The following is a 12,015-nucleotide window of genomic DNA, read 5'->3' on the forward strand; positions in this document are numbered from 1 at the left end:
AAGAGAGGCTCTCCAAACCCAGCATACACAGCATACAGCCATTAAAGACAGATCCCATAGCATCAACATTGCAGACAACCCCCCCCCCCCCCCCCAAAAAAAAAAAAAAAAAAAAACAGTGAGCCAGCCATTAACACAGAACTGTGTTCCACTCCCTGTGTTCCAGATTTACCAAAGCCACAAAGACACACTGATTAATGTTGTGATTATACATAATTACATACAATAATTCAATTTCTGCCTGGGGATCATCCTAAATACAAAACTATTCATCCATCAAAACTGACTTGAGAACTGCAACTGCCACTGTAGACATGTTGTGGTAGCAGTAGGTCACATTGAACAACTGGTGAAATAGGTTTACAGCTCAACCTTTAGAAGGTTGACCTCAAAATGATCAATTCATTTCAAGTGTTTTCTGAAATGTCATCCAAAAGCCAGACCAGAGTTGTATATGTTGTGTCGGTAAAAGTTAATTCCATTACGAGGTTGTTTTAAACCTACTTGGTCAATAGTCAATGAACTCCAGGTACATAAAGCAAAACTCATTATCCCCTGAAGCAGAGCTGATACAAACCAACACACAGTGTATTCAATATTGTACCCCCAGGCCACACAAGTCCCTGTTATGCAACGAGGTTTAGCTCAGCTAACCCATTTTATACATATGACGTGCACAGAACGGAATTCGGGAAACTCTGCCAAACCTTAACACAAGCAAAAATAAATCAATAATATTCTCGGTCATCCAAGATTAATGAGAATTAAATTGGGCGTCGACCATCTATGAGACACTGGCCCTCAGTTTTTATGGAAAGCTTGCACTGGTTCATTTACTGGATACACACACAACTGATTTCTCCAACTGTTCAGGGTCGACATGAGTGGTCAAAAAGAAGAAAACGTTTGGGTGAAACAGGCTGACAGATGGCTGTTTCAGTTTTCTGTCAAACAGAAAGATTAGTTTGAATGAGGGTTAAATGTTATCCAAGTTAGCATTGTGACCCGTGTCTTTTTAATCGTGTCTGTGTTATGTATGTGAGAATATACAAAAATATTTCCTTTGTAAAGCTTCATAGTGGAGGAAACATGGGGTTGGAGAAGTTTGAAAAGATGATTTGAAGATCAAGGTTGATTTTACAGGTATGAAGGGGAAAAGGGGGGAACAATGAGGGAGATAAAGGGATTAAAGGGGAAGTTGTTGAGGGAAAGAAGAACTGTCAGGGAATGAAAGTACACTGCTGGAGAGGACTGAGAGAGGGCAGGAGCGAAAGGTGGTTAATAGCTGGAGTGGAGTGGTGTTCCTCAGAGGTAGAAGCTCTACATTCACGCATACTTGTACCAAAGGGTGATGAAAGAAGGCTGCAGCACTGGAAGTTGACAAGAAGTCATAAGGTGTCTGTCTGTGCGCTGAATGCATGCTCCGGAAACAGGACTGTTGTTTCCTCTGGGTGTGTCAGCAAAGAGAATCTTTAAACAAATAAAATAAATAAGAAAAAAAGATACGTTCCCGCCATGCTTCGCATCGGCCAAAGTCGCAGAGAAACGGCCTCGCGCCAGGCGCTCGTGCACAGAAACTACAGGGAGGTTAGTGGCAAGCCGAGCTTGAAAATCAGCCCCGCCGAGCCCGCCGTGAAGCGCATACCTTTAGCTTTGACTGGATCTCGCGAGATTTTCTCCGGGCGAGAACCTGCAAGTGGCTAGAAACCTGCACAGAAGAATAGCCGGGAAGGGAGGGAAGAGGAAAAGGAGGCAAGGAGGGAAAGAGAGGGGACAGGGGAAGAAAGGGAGAAGCCGTAACCAAAGAGGGAAGAGGCGCCCCGTCAGTGTCGCCCACGGGCGGCGTGCTGCCACCTACCTTTATACCCGCCTGGTATTCACGCACTTTCTTCCGTGCTAACACCTGTATGTGACTAGACACCTGAAGGGGTGCGAAACGTTGTTTTGGAGCACAAAACAAAATGCTAATAAATACAACACACAGCACACACACACACACACATGCAAAAAATAAGTGAGTACAAGCACGCATGTTGGAACGTGTACGCCACAGGTGTCAAACTCTGGCCCGCGGGCCAAGCTTTGGCCGGCAGTGTAATACAAAATCACTGCCAGAGCTGGCCCGCCGCTATTATACAGCACATGGAACCGCTAAAACTACAAACAGTAAAAAAAATTAACATTTTGTTGAATCTTTCAAATGTTAACCTTTAAAAATCAGAAATCAAATTTTGAACTTGACCCTTGTGGTTTGTTAGCGGTTAAAAATATTAAATGTCATCTTTCCTCTTAAATATATATATTTTTGTTAGTGGGTTAGAGGTCAGTTTCTACACTAGTGGAGTTCATCTGAATTAGTTTCTATGGTGAGGCTAATCCTAAAATGCCGAATCATCAAGTTTACCTGTTTCCTTGTTCGGGTTTTGCCAGTCCTCAGCTTGATGTACCTTGCTATCAATTCATTGCGACCTGGAAAAGAGACAAAGGATGCAAGATGAAAAACGATAACCACAGGCAAAGTGCCAGCGACCCATGTTAGACAGAAGGGGGCACTATTGTTGTTCAAAAGGGCAGCGTTGAGACTGACTATAACCTCAGGTCAGGGTGGCGATTAAAACTATGAACCTCACAACACACGTCCTCTTTATATTATGATTTATGGTAAAGGCAGTTTAAGGCTGTTTTTTTTTCACCGTCTTCACATCCACTCGTTCCACATCTCATTACTGGCTCCTCGCACAGCTGTGCTGACTAATTACAGATTGCTTGGAAAACAGAGCCATGTTTTCCGTGACTTAACATCAACTCTCGACATTCTGCACAAACAGGTTGTGCCGAGAACAAGCTCCTATTCTTCCGCGCTTTCTGCACATTCGTTGACGTGGGTTCACAAGGGACAATTCTGACAAAATACAGCTGGGATCCAGAGAGACGAGAGATGAGAAGAAAAAAAAGTCATCTTTTGTCGTATGACATGAAGTGCAGAAAGAAATCATTGTGCTCTTTCGAGATGGAGGTGGCGCAGGAGAGTGTTTGAAAGACTACTTTGCATATGTAGTTGGTTACAATTACAAGTTGCCCGATTAAAATGTAACAGTAGAGTAACTATTTCAACTGCTTTATCAAAGTACTGTTACTCATTACATTTGGACTACTTCTCTATTTTTGAATAAATGTTCTCAACTTCCAGCAGGACTCGAGGGAGACAATACAATTCTTTACAATCGTTGAATTCAATTCAATTCATTTCAATTCAATTCAACTGGCAGGTGAGCGGTAGGTGGGATGCTGCAATTCCAAACCTGAGAGAGGAACCCATCAGAAGCATCAGAATAGCATCAAACTTTTGTGTGTGCGGGGAAACGGGACAGCGCTCGTGCCAAGCCAGTGCAGAGCAACAAAAATAAAACCATTAAACATAAAGCCCAGCCTTTCTGCAAAGATTGCTCAGCTGTAATTATAATTGTAATCATGAATAATTCCACAAGTAACTGCAATTTAATTACACATTCTCCCCCAGTAATGTAACCGATTACAATTATCTTTATTTTGTCATTAAATTACATAACATCATCCTTCATCAATCCCCCCCGCCCCCCCCACCCCCCCTGTTTCTGTGGCTGCGGGGGAGGGACGACTCGCACCGACGCACACACACAGAAAAAAAAACAGGTCGAGATGCACCGTGCCGAAACGCACAACAGGCCCGTGAGAGGAAATTTATGGTTTAACGGTGTTTAGAGTAACCAGACGCATAATGACAAGGAGCAACGAGGCCTGTTTTCTCACACGCGACTCGGCGACTCTGCCCATCCAGAAGGCGCTCGGCTGCTCGCCGCAATTACCATAAAAGTACTGCAGGCCATCTCCTGTGCAGGCAGCCTCGCCATCTCCACACCGGCCAGGCAGCCCCCGCCTCCACTCCCCCCCCCCCCCCTCCCGGCGGTCAGCCAGCGAGGCCCTGAACGGTCGGCCGATACCGAGCCCGCCCGGGCCCCTCCCCTCCTAACCCCTCCTCCCCCCTCCTCCCCTCCTGACCCCTCCCCACCCCCCACCCGCCCCGGGCCAAGGATGGACACGCCCGCTCCAGCGCCTCCGCATTCCTCGCATTCCTCCGAGCCTGTCACATCTGTGCGAGCCGGCGCGATTGGCCCGCGCCTGCGAAACACGGCCTGCCGGCCGGAGCTCAAGCACAGAAAAAAAAAAAAAAAAAAAAGCAGAACAGCGCATGGCTCTCGGCTCGGCTCGGCTCGGCTCAGCTCGGGGGCCGCCGAGGGTGAAGGCCTCACCCGCCGAGCGGGGGGAGTGCGGGTGGGGTGGGTTGGGGAGTGGGTGCGGGGGGCGAAGGCCGAGTAAAGGGGGGCAGCTGATGCTGTAACTCTTGGGGTTGGAGGAAACACAAAGCCATAACTGTCTCTGCCAAAGCAACTGGCACCTGGCAGCAAAACTCCACCCCCCCGTTCCCCCACCGCTCCGACCCCCCCCCCCCCCCCCCCGACTAAAACAACACCACTGTGTGACCTCGCACTCAACGGCCGGGCAGCACCTGCTGCTGACCGTCCCCCCCCCGCCCTCCACCCCCCACACGATGGACGGCGGAGGAAGAACAATGCCAGCTTGACCCCCCCCCCGCTGCCCCCCTACCCCCTCACGCAACTGTCACTCTCAATCTCTTCAGCTGGGGAGCGGGGGGCGGGGGGTTTGTCACGCCGACTGACGGAAAAGTTTTGCCGCGGGTTTTCGCAGATATCTCGTCGCAAAGTCGAAATCCGCAACTCTCCGACTCTGGACAGTTTCAAGTCACCCCTCAAAGCTCAACTTTTCTCCCTGGCTTTTCCAGATAAAATGTTTCACTTTGGTCCCTTCCTGTTTTGTTTTGCTGTTGTTGTTGTTTGTTATTTGTAAAGCGACCTTGGGTTCCATGAAAGGCGCTACTGTATATAAATTGAGGTTATCCATCCATCCATTTTCAATACCCGCTTCTTGCTGAGCTCAGGGTCACGGGGGTCTGCTGGAGCCTATCCCAGCTGTCATAGGGCGAAGGCAGGGTGGCACCATGGACTAGTCACCAGTTCATCGCAGGGCCACATAGAGACAAACAAAGCCAGACAATCAGTCGCGCACTCACATACACACCTATGGAAAATTTAGAGTTTATTCTTATTATTCTTATTATTAAAGAAGTGAAGTAAACACGGGGTAAATAAACTAGGAGCTGCCACAACATCTGGAAGGAAGATAAGACTGATAGGAAGAAAGAAGATGGAGACGGGTGGAGGCCCAGCGGTGCAGCGTTTTTCATGGCTCCGGCCTAAACTTGAGATTGGCAAGCGGACTCCCAGCACAGCAAACCTGCATCAAAATGTCGCAGGGTCTTTTTTAGGGGGAAGCTTGGCCGTTTTCCTTGCAGTGTTCTGGAAAATGACCAATGCTAATAGCCGCTTGCCTTGAAAAAAGTAGAAGATTAATGCTGAGGCAGGCGAAAAGAAAAGTGGAGCAGGGAAATCAAGAGATCTACAGTGCGGCTGCCGCATCAGCTGATGGCCGAGTGGATTCTTACAAGTCTTGAACCCAACTCCCACTTTCTTCTTTGTAATGTGGGCTCCAGCTTAATTGCTGCTATTTTTGTGTTATCGGCCATTGCCGTCCTCGCCTCGGACGTCTCTCGCAGTGCGGAAAAGCAGTAAAATGCTAAAACAAAAATCAAAACAAAAAATTGCACCACAACGCTAATGTGACTCTTTCATTTTTCCTTGTTGTGGTCCAGACCGCCATGTGTTTGATCATGGGCCGGACCAGCGCTCCTCCGCAGCGCTGCGAGCCCGTCCAGCCACTGCGGAGCAACCGTCTGGTTTTCTCTTGAGTCGATTTCGAGAAGCGCTGCCGCAGAACACCACTTTGAAGTGGGCAGGGCCAAGTCCACTTTGGAATAAATTCTCACAGAAGTCCGACTTTGAAAGGTATTTGGAAGAGCAGAGCTGCAAGAGGAAGGAACTTTGGGGGTAATTGATAGTTCTGGGTGTGGGTCGGGGGGAGAAATCTGGGGCATAAAAGTAAAATTAGCGCAGAGATCCTTCGCTTTACAACCCTGACTCGTTTTTTTTTTTGTTTTTTTTCTGCTCGCAGCGAACGTCTATGAAAAAAACCGCAGGCCTGCGCTGTCACACCGACCCCAGACGGATGATGAGCACTTTGGGCTCTTGCAGCCATCCAGCAGGACTGGTTTTCCCTCTGTCGGATGATCAATTCTAAAACCAGTTGCTCCTTTTGCAGCCCCCCCGCCCCCCCCCTCAACCCACCCTCCCGGACACACACACACACACACACGCACACACACACACAGAGACCAAAATACAGAGGGTGTGATTGTTATACGGCTGCCAAGAAGTGGCGATGAGGTCAGAGAGCCAGTGGTCCCCACACACACACACACACACACACACACACACACACACACACATAGCAGAGGGAACACGACAGGTGCGCTTGGACAAACAGTGATAAAGTGAGCAGTATATATATCACGCGCTGCCCCCCCCTCTCCTCTGCCTCCGACTTCCCCCTCCGCTCTCCGACATGCGATTTTTTTTTGTTTTGTGCTGCTCACGATTCCCTTGTCAATTGCTCAACACCCACTGCGATAGCTGCGGGCTGCCATTCTTAACCCCTTCCCGAGCGCGACACGCCCATCTTTTTCTCCTTTGACTGCGCGACCGCTGGAATTTTCCACTTCCACGCTGCGATAGTAAGCCAAAAAAAAAAAAAAGAGCGAAAAAAGGTGATCTCTCCATGCTCCCCTCCTCTCCTGCCGTCCCCGAATCCTCCCTTCTCGGTCTCTCTCCTCCTCCTTCTCCTCCTCCTCCTCCTCCTCCTCCTCCCCCTCCTCCTCCTCCTCCCCCTCCTTTCTCATAACATTGAGGTAATCCGAAATTGCTAACATACTGCTCAGCCATGACTGAAAACATTCCTAACATCTCAGCGAGGGGGCTGACAGGGAAGGCCTTGCTCAGTCATCACTGGCTGCTGAGCGCTCAGCTCCCGGCCGCCGCTGCAGCTTTTTGCGCACGGCCGCACCCCCCCACCCCCACCCCCACCCCACCACCACACCCCCCACCCGGCCACTTCTGAGGCTGAACCTGCCGCCTAATTGCCAACGTGGCCTTCGAAAGGTCGAGATTGTCATAAGCCTCCCTCCAGCACTAAACTCTTTTGTTTGTTTGTTTTTTTTTTGGGGTTGCCTTTTTTTTTCTTTCTTTTTTTTTTGGGTACCCAGAGTGCTTTGCGGGAGTGACAGCTGCAGGGCTAAGACAGAGAGTGAGTAAGAGTGAGTTGGACAGACAAAGAGGGCGATAGGGAGGTGTGTGTGTGTGTGTGTGTGTGTGCACGCGCCTGGGCTTTTACATACCTGTCTAGACCAGAAAACGGAGCGAAACAACATGTTAGTACAGACCCTTTGCGAAACAAGAAAGACAACATTTTTTTCCAACACACACACACGCGCGAGAAATACCTCCTCTAAACTTCGAGCGAGGCAGAAGAATGTAACCGCGTTGAGACGATTCGTCAAATGTTAACGATTTGCAGAAATTACAAACATTACCTAACCATTACCTAACACAGCTTTTAGACAAAAAAAAACAAACCTGCACGTTTATTTAATTACGCTGAGTGATGAGTAATTCAAAGCACTTTTTTTGTTTTATATCTCTTGTCGTTATAATCGAGTTACAACCAAGGGGAGTGGTCGAAAAACCCCACCCAGCCGAATCAAACGCCCCCTTTGACAATGGAGCAACACGTCACCAGCATGCTCCTTCTTCTTCTTCTTCTTCATGTGAGCAGCTGCAACATGTTTTTGGGGTGCAAGTCCGGCACGAGGAAGACTGACAAGGTGGACGTTTGTTCTTCAGTGGCTTTAAAGAATATGTGCTTTTATGAATAACGGAGCGAAACGGCATTGGATTAGCAAGGGTTCTTAAATGAAAAAAGTTAGAATGAGTTGTTTTAAAACAACAACCTGGGGCAACTAAGGCTTAAAAACATAAAAGGAGAAATGATTTTTTTAAACGGTGTCAGCGACTCACCCTGACCTTTGAACTCTTTGCCACCCTGGAGTCAAACGGCTGCGAGAGGCTCAGATGTCCAGGCAGGTTTTATTAGCAGAATACACAACTATAAAACAGTCAGTCTGGCTGAGGGGAAACAAGGCACAGAGCTTTTCCACCAAACCAAGGAGTCGAAAGGAAGAGGAAAAAAAAATTACAAAGTGGAATTCCCACTGGTGGTGGTGGTGGGGGTGGTGAGAGGAGCGGGGTGGGGGTGGGGGTGGGGGTGGGGGGAGCTTGGCTACAAGCGAAGGCCAGTGGGAGTCTCAGACTGCAAGGTAGACAGTATTATATACAGTGCGATGGTTAACATTCCCTCGGCCTCACGTCACGGGCAGTTTTTAGACGTCTGAGGTAATTCACCTTGTGAGCAGACTCCTTCTGGCGCATGCCTCCTCATCTGCCAGCGCAGCCTCAGATGACTTATTGAAAAAGGAGAGGGGGCCGTTTAGTGGGCCGGGTGAAAAAAAAAAAAAAAAAGTGGGGGATGGGCTTCTAAAAAGGGGTGACAGTTTGCTGCCAAGGGGGGCAGCTCTGCGCGCCGCAGCAGCCGCAGAAGCCGCAGGACTCTTTGTTGACGTTCTCATGGCTGAAGCACGAAGCCCCGAGACACAACACCGTCCTGCTAAACTGCACCGAGGAGCCATTTAGGTCAATTTGGAGGACCCTCAGCCGTTTGAACGTAGCGTCTAAATAAAATAAAAACAAGTGAAAATTGGTCAGCACACCTGCACAAAGGACCTTAAAGGGCGAAGTAATCATGTTTTTTTTTTAAATAGCCTTTTGATATATTATTGATATATATTAATTAATTAAATGTGTCTGCATTACCTCGCTATTTAAAAATTCATTTCTGTCTACATTTAATCAATAAATATCCACTGAAGCAATTTGTGGCCCTCCACTATTGTGAAACTATTGCGTTCGCGTGCGTTCAAGCAGATCAAACAGTTTGATCGAGATTATGTGTCCCTCCAATTATCAACGTCACCAGTTGAAAACCTCTCCCGGGCCGCAGCAAATCAGATATAATGAAATCATTTAGACAAGTGCATGAAAATATTGCAAGAATTTTGCCATGAGTGCCACGGTAATGATTAGATGAAGTATTTCAAATTGAGTGCAACCTTTCTTTAATTTCTGGGCTTTTTACTGCGTCAATTCGGCGCATGACTAAAATTGGAGCTTCATCCATGGAAAGAGGAGAGAACGCTTGGTGTTATATTTTCAGTTGACAGATTGAGGAGCTAATGTTGACAGTAACTCGTGAAGCTGCACCAGCAGTCTGGATTACATCTGGTACGCTTTGTTTTTTTTCTCTTAAGATATGCAAAACTACCAGTGGATCGTGGCAAAAGAATCTCATCTGACTGAAGGTGAAGAAGAAAGAAAGAAAGAAGAAGCTCACTAAACAAACAGCAAAGCTTCTTAAACACACAAGTCTGACTGAGACGAAAATGATTAGCACTTTTTCTTTCTTTCTTTCAGGAGGCAGGAACAGTAGAAATTTGTTGAGGACGGCGGCTTGCGCCTCAGCTGCGATGCGGCCGTCAAAAAAGCCAGCGCGAGCGCACATCTGCCTCGACAACAGGAAGTGGAAAATGGGATCAAAGTAATGAGAGACAAATGCCTCCAATTTCCAACACCTGGACGAGGATGATTCCACTCGTCCATGTGGACTGTTGCGCGGCATTAATGGCTCAACACCTGCAATTTAATAGAGGCTCCTCCGAAACCATATGGATGCTTATAATCCTCAGCGTGCCTTTGTGATGTCTTTGGTTCACGCTGCGCTAATTATTGCTCATTTAAAGGGGACCAGTCAGCACGAAAAACAGCTTTTCTCCAGAGGACGCTAAAGGGTATAAACAAAAAAAACAAACAAACAAAAAAAAAACTCTCCTCGTGGTACTGGTGCGGTGCGTTTGGTGATTTTTCGGAAAGAAAAAACAAAGAGGGGGTTCTGCGACTGAGAGTGTGGGGAGGAAGAGAGGAGGCCGTAAAACAGTGGGCATAAAAATAGGCTGTAAAGGCTGCGAGGGGGGAAAAGACAGGTGTAAATCAAGAGGGAGAGGGAGGCCGAGATGCTTGCACGACTACAATAACAGGCTGCGTGGAGTTGCTGGTGTGACTGGAAGAACCTGCCTCTGGGTCACAGCCCCGACAGGTACGGGCTTGTCAGCCGGGAGAGAAAAGGCTCGCCTCCGTGTCGGTAGCTGCGTTCCCATTGCAGTTTGTCGCAAAATAAAAGTCATATTTCCTTGACAAAACCAAATTGCGATGTGCAGGCGTTTCCGTTGAACGGAGCGAAGCGCATCAGCCGTAGTTGTTGTAAAATGTCGCGGGACGAGATTTTACGACAATTACGTTTGCTGTTGTTTGTTTACCTTTGTTTGCTGTCGAGAATGGTTGTTGTATTTTTCTCTTCCATTACTTGTAAAAAAATATTGCGTCACGTGACCCCGCTGATGCGTAAATGCGATATTATATTTTAGTGATATTTGAGAGGTTTTTCAAAGTTCAGGTGTTTCAATTACCATTTATTTGCAGCGATATTTAGGTTTCGCGCCATTCGGAAACGCATCCAGTGCCGTTTCACTCACCGTACATCTTCCCCTCGTCCGACAGGATGATTTTCCTCCGCCCGCACGGAGGGTAGATGGCCAGCGCCTCCTGGAAGCTCTGCTCGATGTCGGGGCTCCACACGCCCTCGGCGTCGCCGTCCAGGGTCTTGTCCTCGTTGTCCCCGTCAAGCCCATCTTCTGGGCTCCCGTTGGCGCTCCACTCGTTGGACGCAATGGTGGCGGCTCCCCCTGGGCCCGACCCCGAGCCCCAAAGTCAACGGATCTGCTGGAGATCTGTGGGATTAAGAGGAGCACGGGGTCAGTTCAGCTCTGACCATGCCTGGATACTGATAGACGGGATGGCAGGTGCTCTAATGACTTCACAGCTAATCCCGACCAATGCCGTGTCGAAACCCACACGGGGTTGAGCAGAGAGGCGCCTTAATCAATTAACGCGACAGAACCCGTTGTGTTGATGTTGACTCGTGTTCAACTTCAGACTGAAACACTGATGCGAAATGAGAAATAAAGGCAAACATTTGGGAAGGAACATGCACTCGACGGTTGTCGGGATCATCATTGATGTACAGTCCAGTGTATTTTGCTGAACTATTTGACTTTGCAAAGGGATGAATTAATGAATTAATAAATAGATCTTTGATGCTACTTCTTGTTTCTTGGTGTCCCACTCAATTTCACATGAGATGCAGGGTAAAAATCATGCAGCTGCCATCTGATCCACATTCTAGGCGACTCTATGTAAAATAGGTTTTATTGGTTTGATTTTTTGATTTGATTTTGATTTTGATTGGTGAACCCAAAACACGCAGTTAGTTATTTCTCGGAGACTTGAACGCACATAGTTGCTTCCCAACAGTTTACAATTAGCCAACGATCTCCTCCACTGAGGAGTGGGTCATGAGTAGTTTTGAATAGACACTGACTTCATCTTAGGTCACATTTAGTAAAGAACACCACGGCCAGCTCGCCTCATTAATGGTTTGGTCCAGTAACCTTAAATGAAACTCTATATTTCTGACCTATTTCTTTAAAGGCTCTGGGTCTGAGTGGCCAGACAGGAAAGTCTGTACTGATGACAAGCAGGACAGGACAGGTTGTACTGAGAGACTCACAAGTAAATATAAAAGACACCTTTCCAATCTGTATGGCTGTAGAATACTGAGCATGGACTGAGCAGTGAATACTGTTAACAAGAATCTCCGACGGGCTTGTAAAAACCTGAAGTTTACAGCCAAGAACATGATTAACGTTTATTACCATGACATATAATTACAAGTCCCCATTCGGGAGATGAGCATTAATTATTTGAGGGACGTTCATATGAG

General features: G+C 47.6%; 1 protein-coding gene across 10 annotated transcripts in view; it reads right to left on the reverse strand.

The window, feature by feature from the left end:
* Nucleotides 1-12,015, reverse strand: part of tead3b (TEA domain family member 3 b) — a 37,059-nt gene that overhangs the window by 7,730 nt on the left and 17,314 nt on the right. For 5 of the 10 annotated variants that reach the window (XM_076024964.1, XM_076024966.1, XM_076024967.1 and 2 more), the window contains 4 exons: nucleotides 10,709-10,963; nucleotides 2,405-2,469; nucleotides 1,859-1,921; nucleotides 1,646-1,708 (listed from right to left, as the gene is read on the reverse strand). In XM_076024964.1, coding sequence (XP_075881079.1) covers nucleotides 1,646-1,708; nucleotides 1,859-1,921; nucleotides 2,405-2,469; nucleotides 10,709-10,715 — 198 coding nt within the window. In that variant the 5' untranslated portion in view covers nucleotides 10,716-10,963. The remainder of the gene's footprint in view (nucleotides 1-1,645; nucleotides 1,709-1,858; nucleotides 1,922-2,404; nucleotides 2,470-10,708; nucleotides 10,964-12,015) is intronic. The other 5 variants (XM_076024969.1, XM_076024973.1, XM_076024972.1 and 2 more) reach the window with 2 other exon arrangements.

This window comes from Nelusetta ayraudi, unplaced genomic scaffold (assembly GCF_046127955.1).
Source record: "Nelusetta ayraudi isolate G7.1 ecotype Tasmania unplaced genomic scaffold, CSIRO-AGI_Nayr_v1 ptg000017l, whole genome shotgun sequence".
In the NCBI taxonomy this organism is placed as follows: domain Eukaryota; kingdom Metazoa; phylum Chordata; class Actinopteri; order Tetraodontiformes; family Monacanthidae; genus Nelusetta; species Nelusetta ayraudi.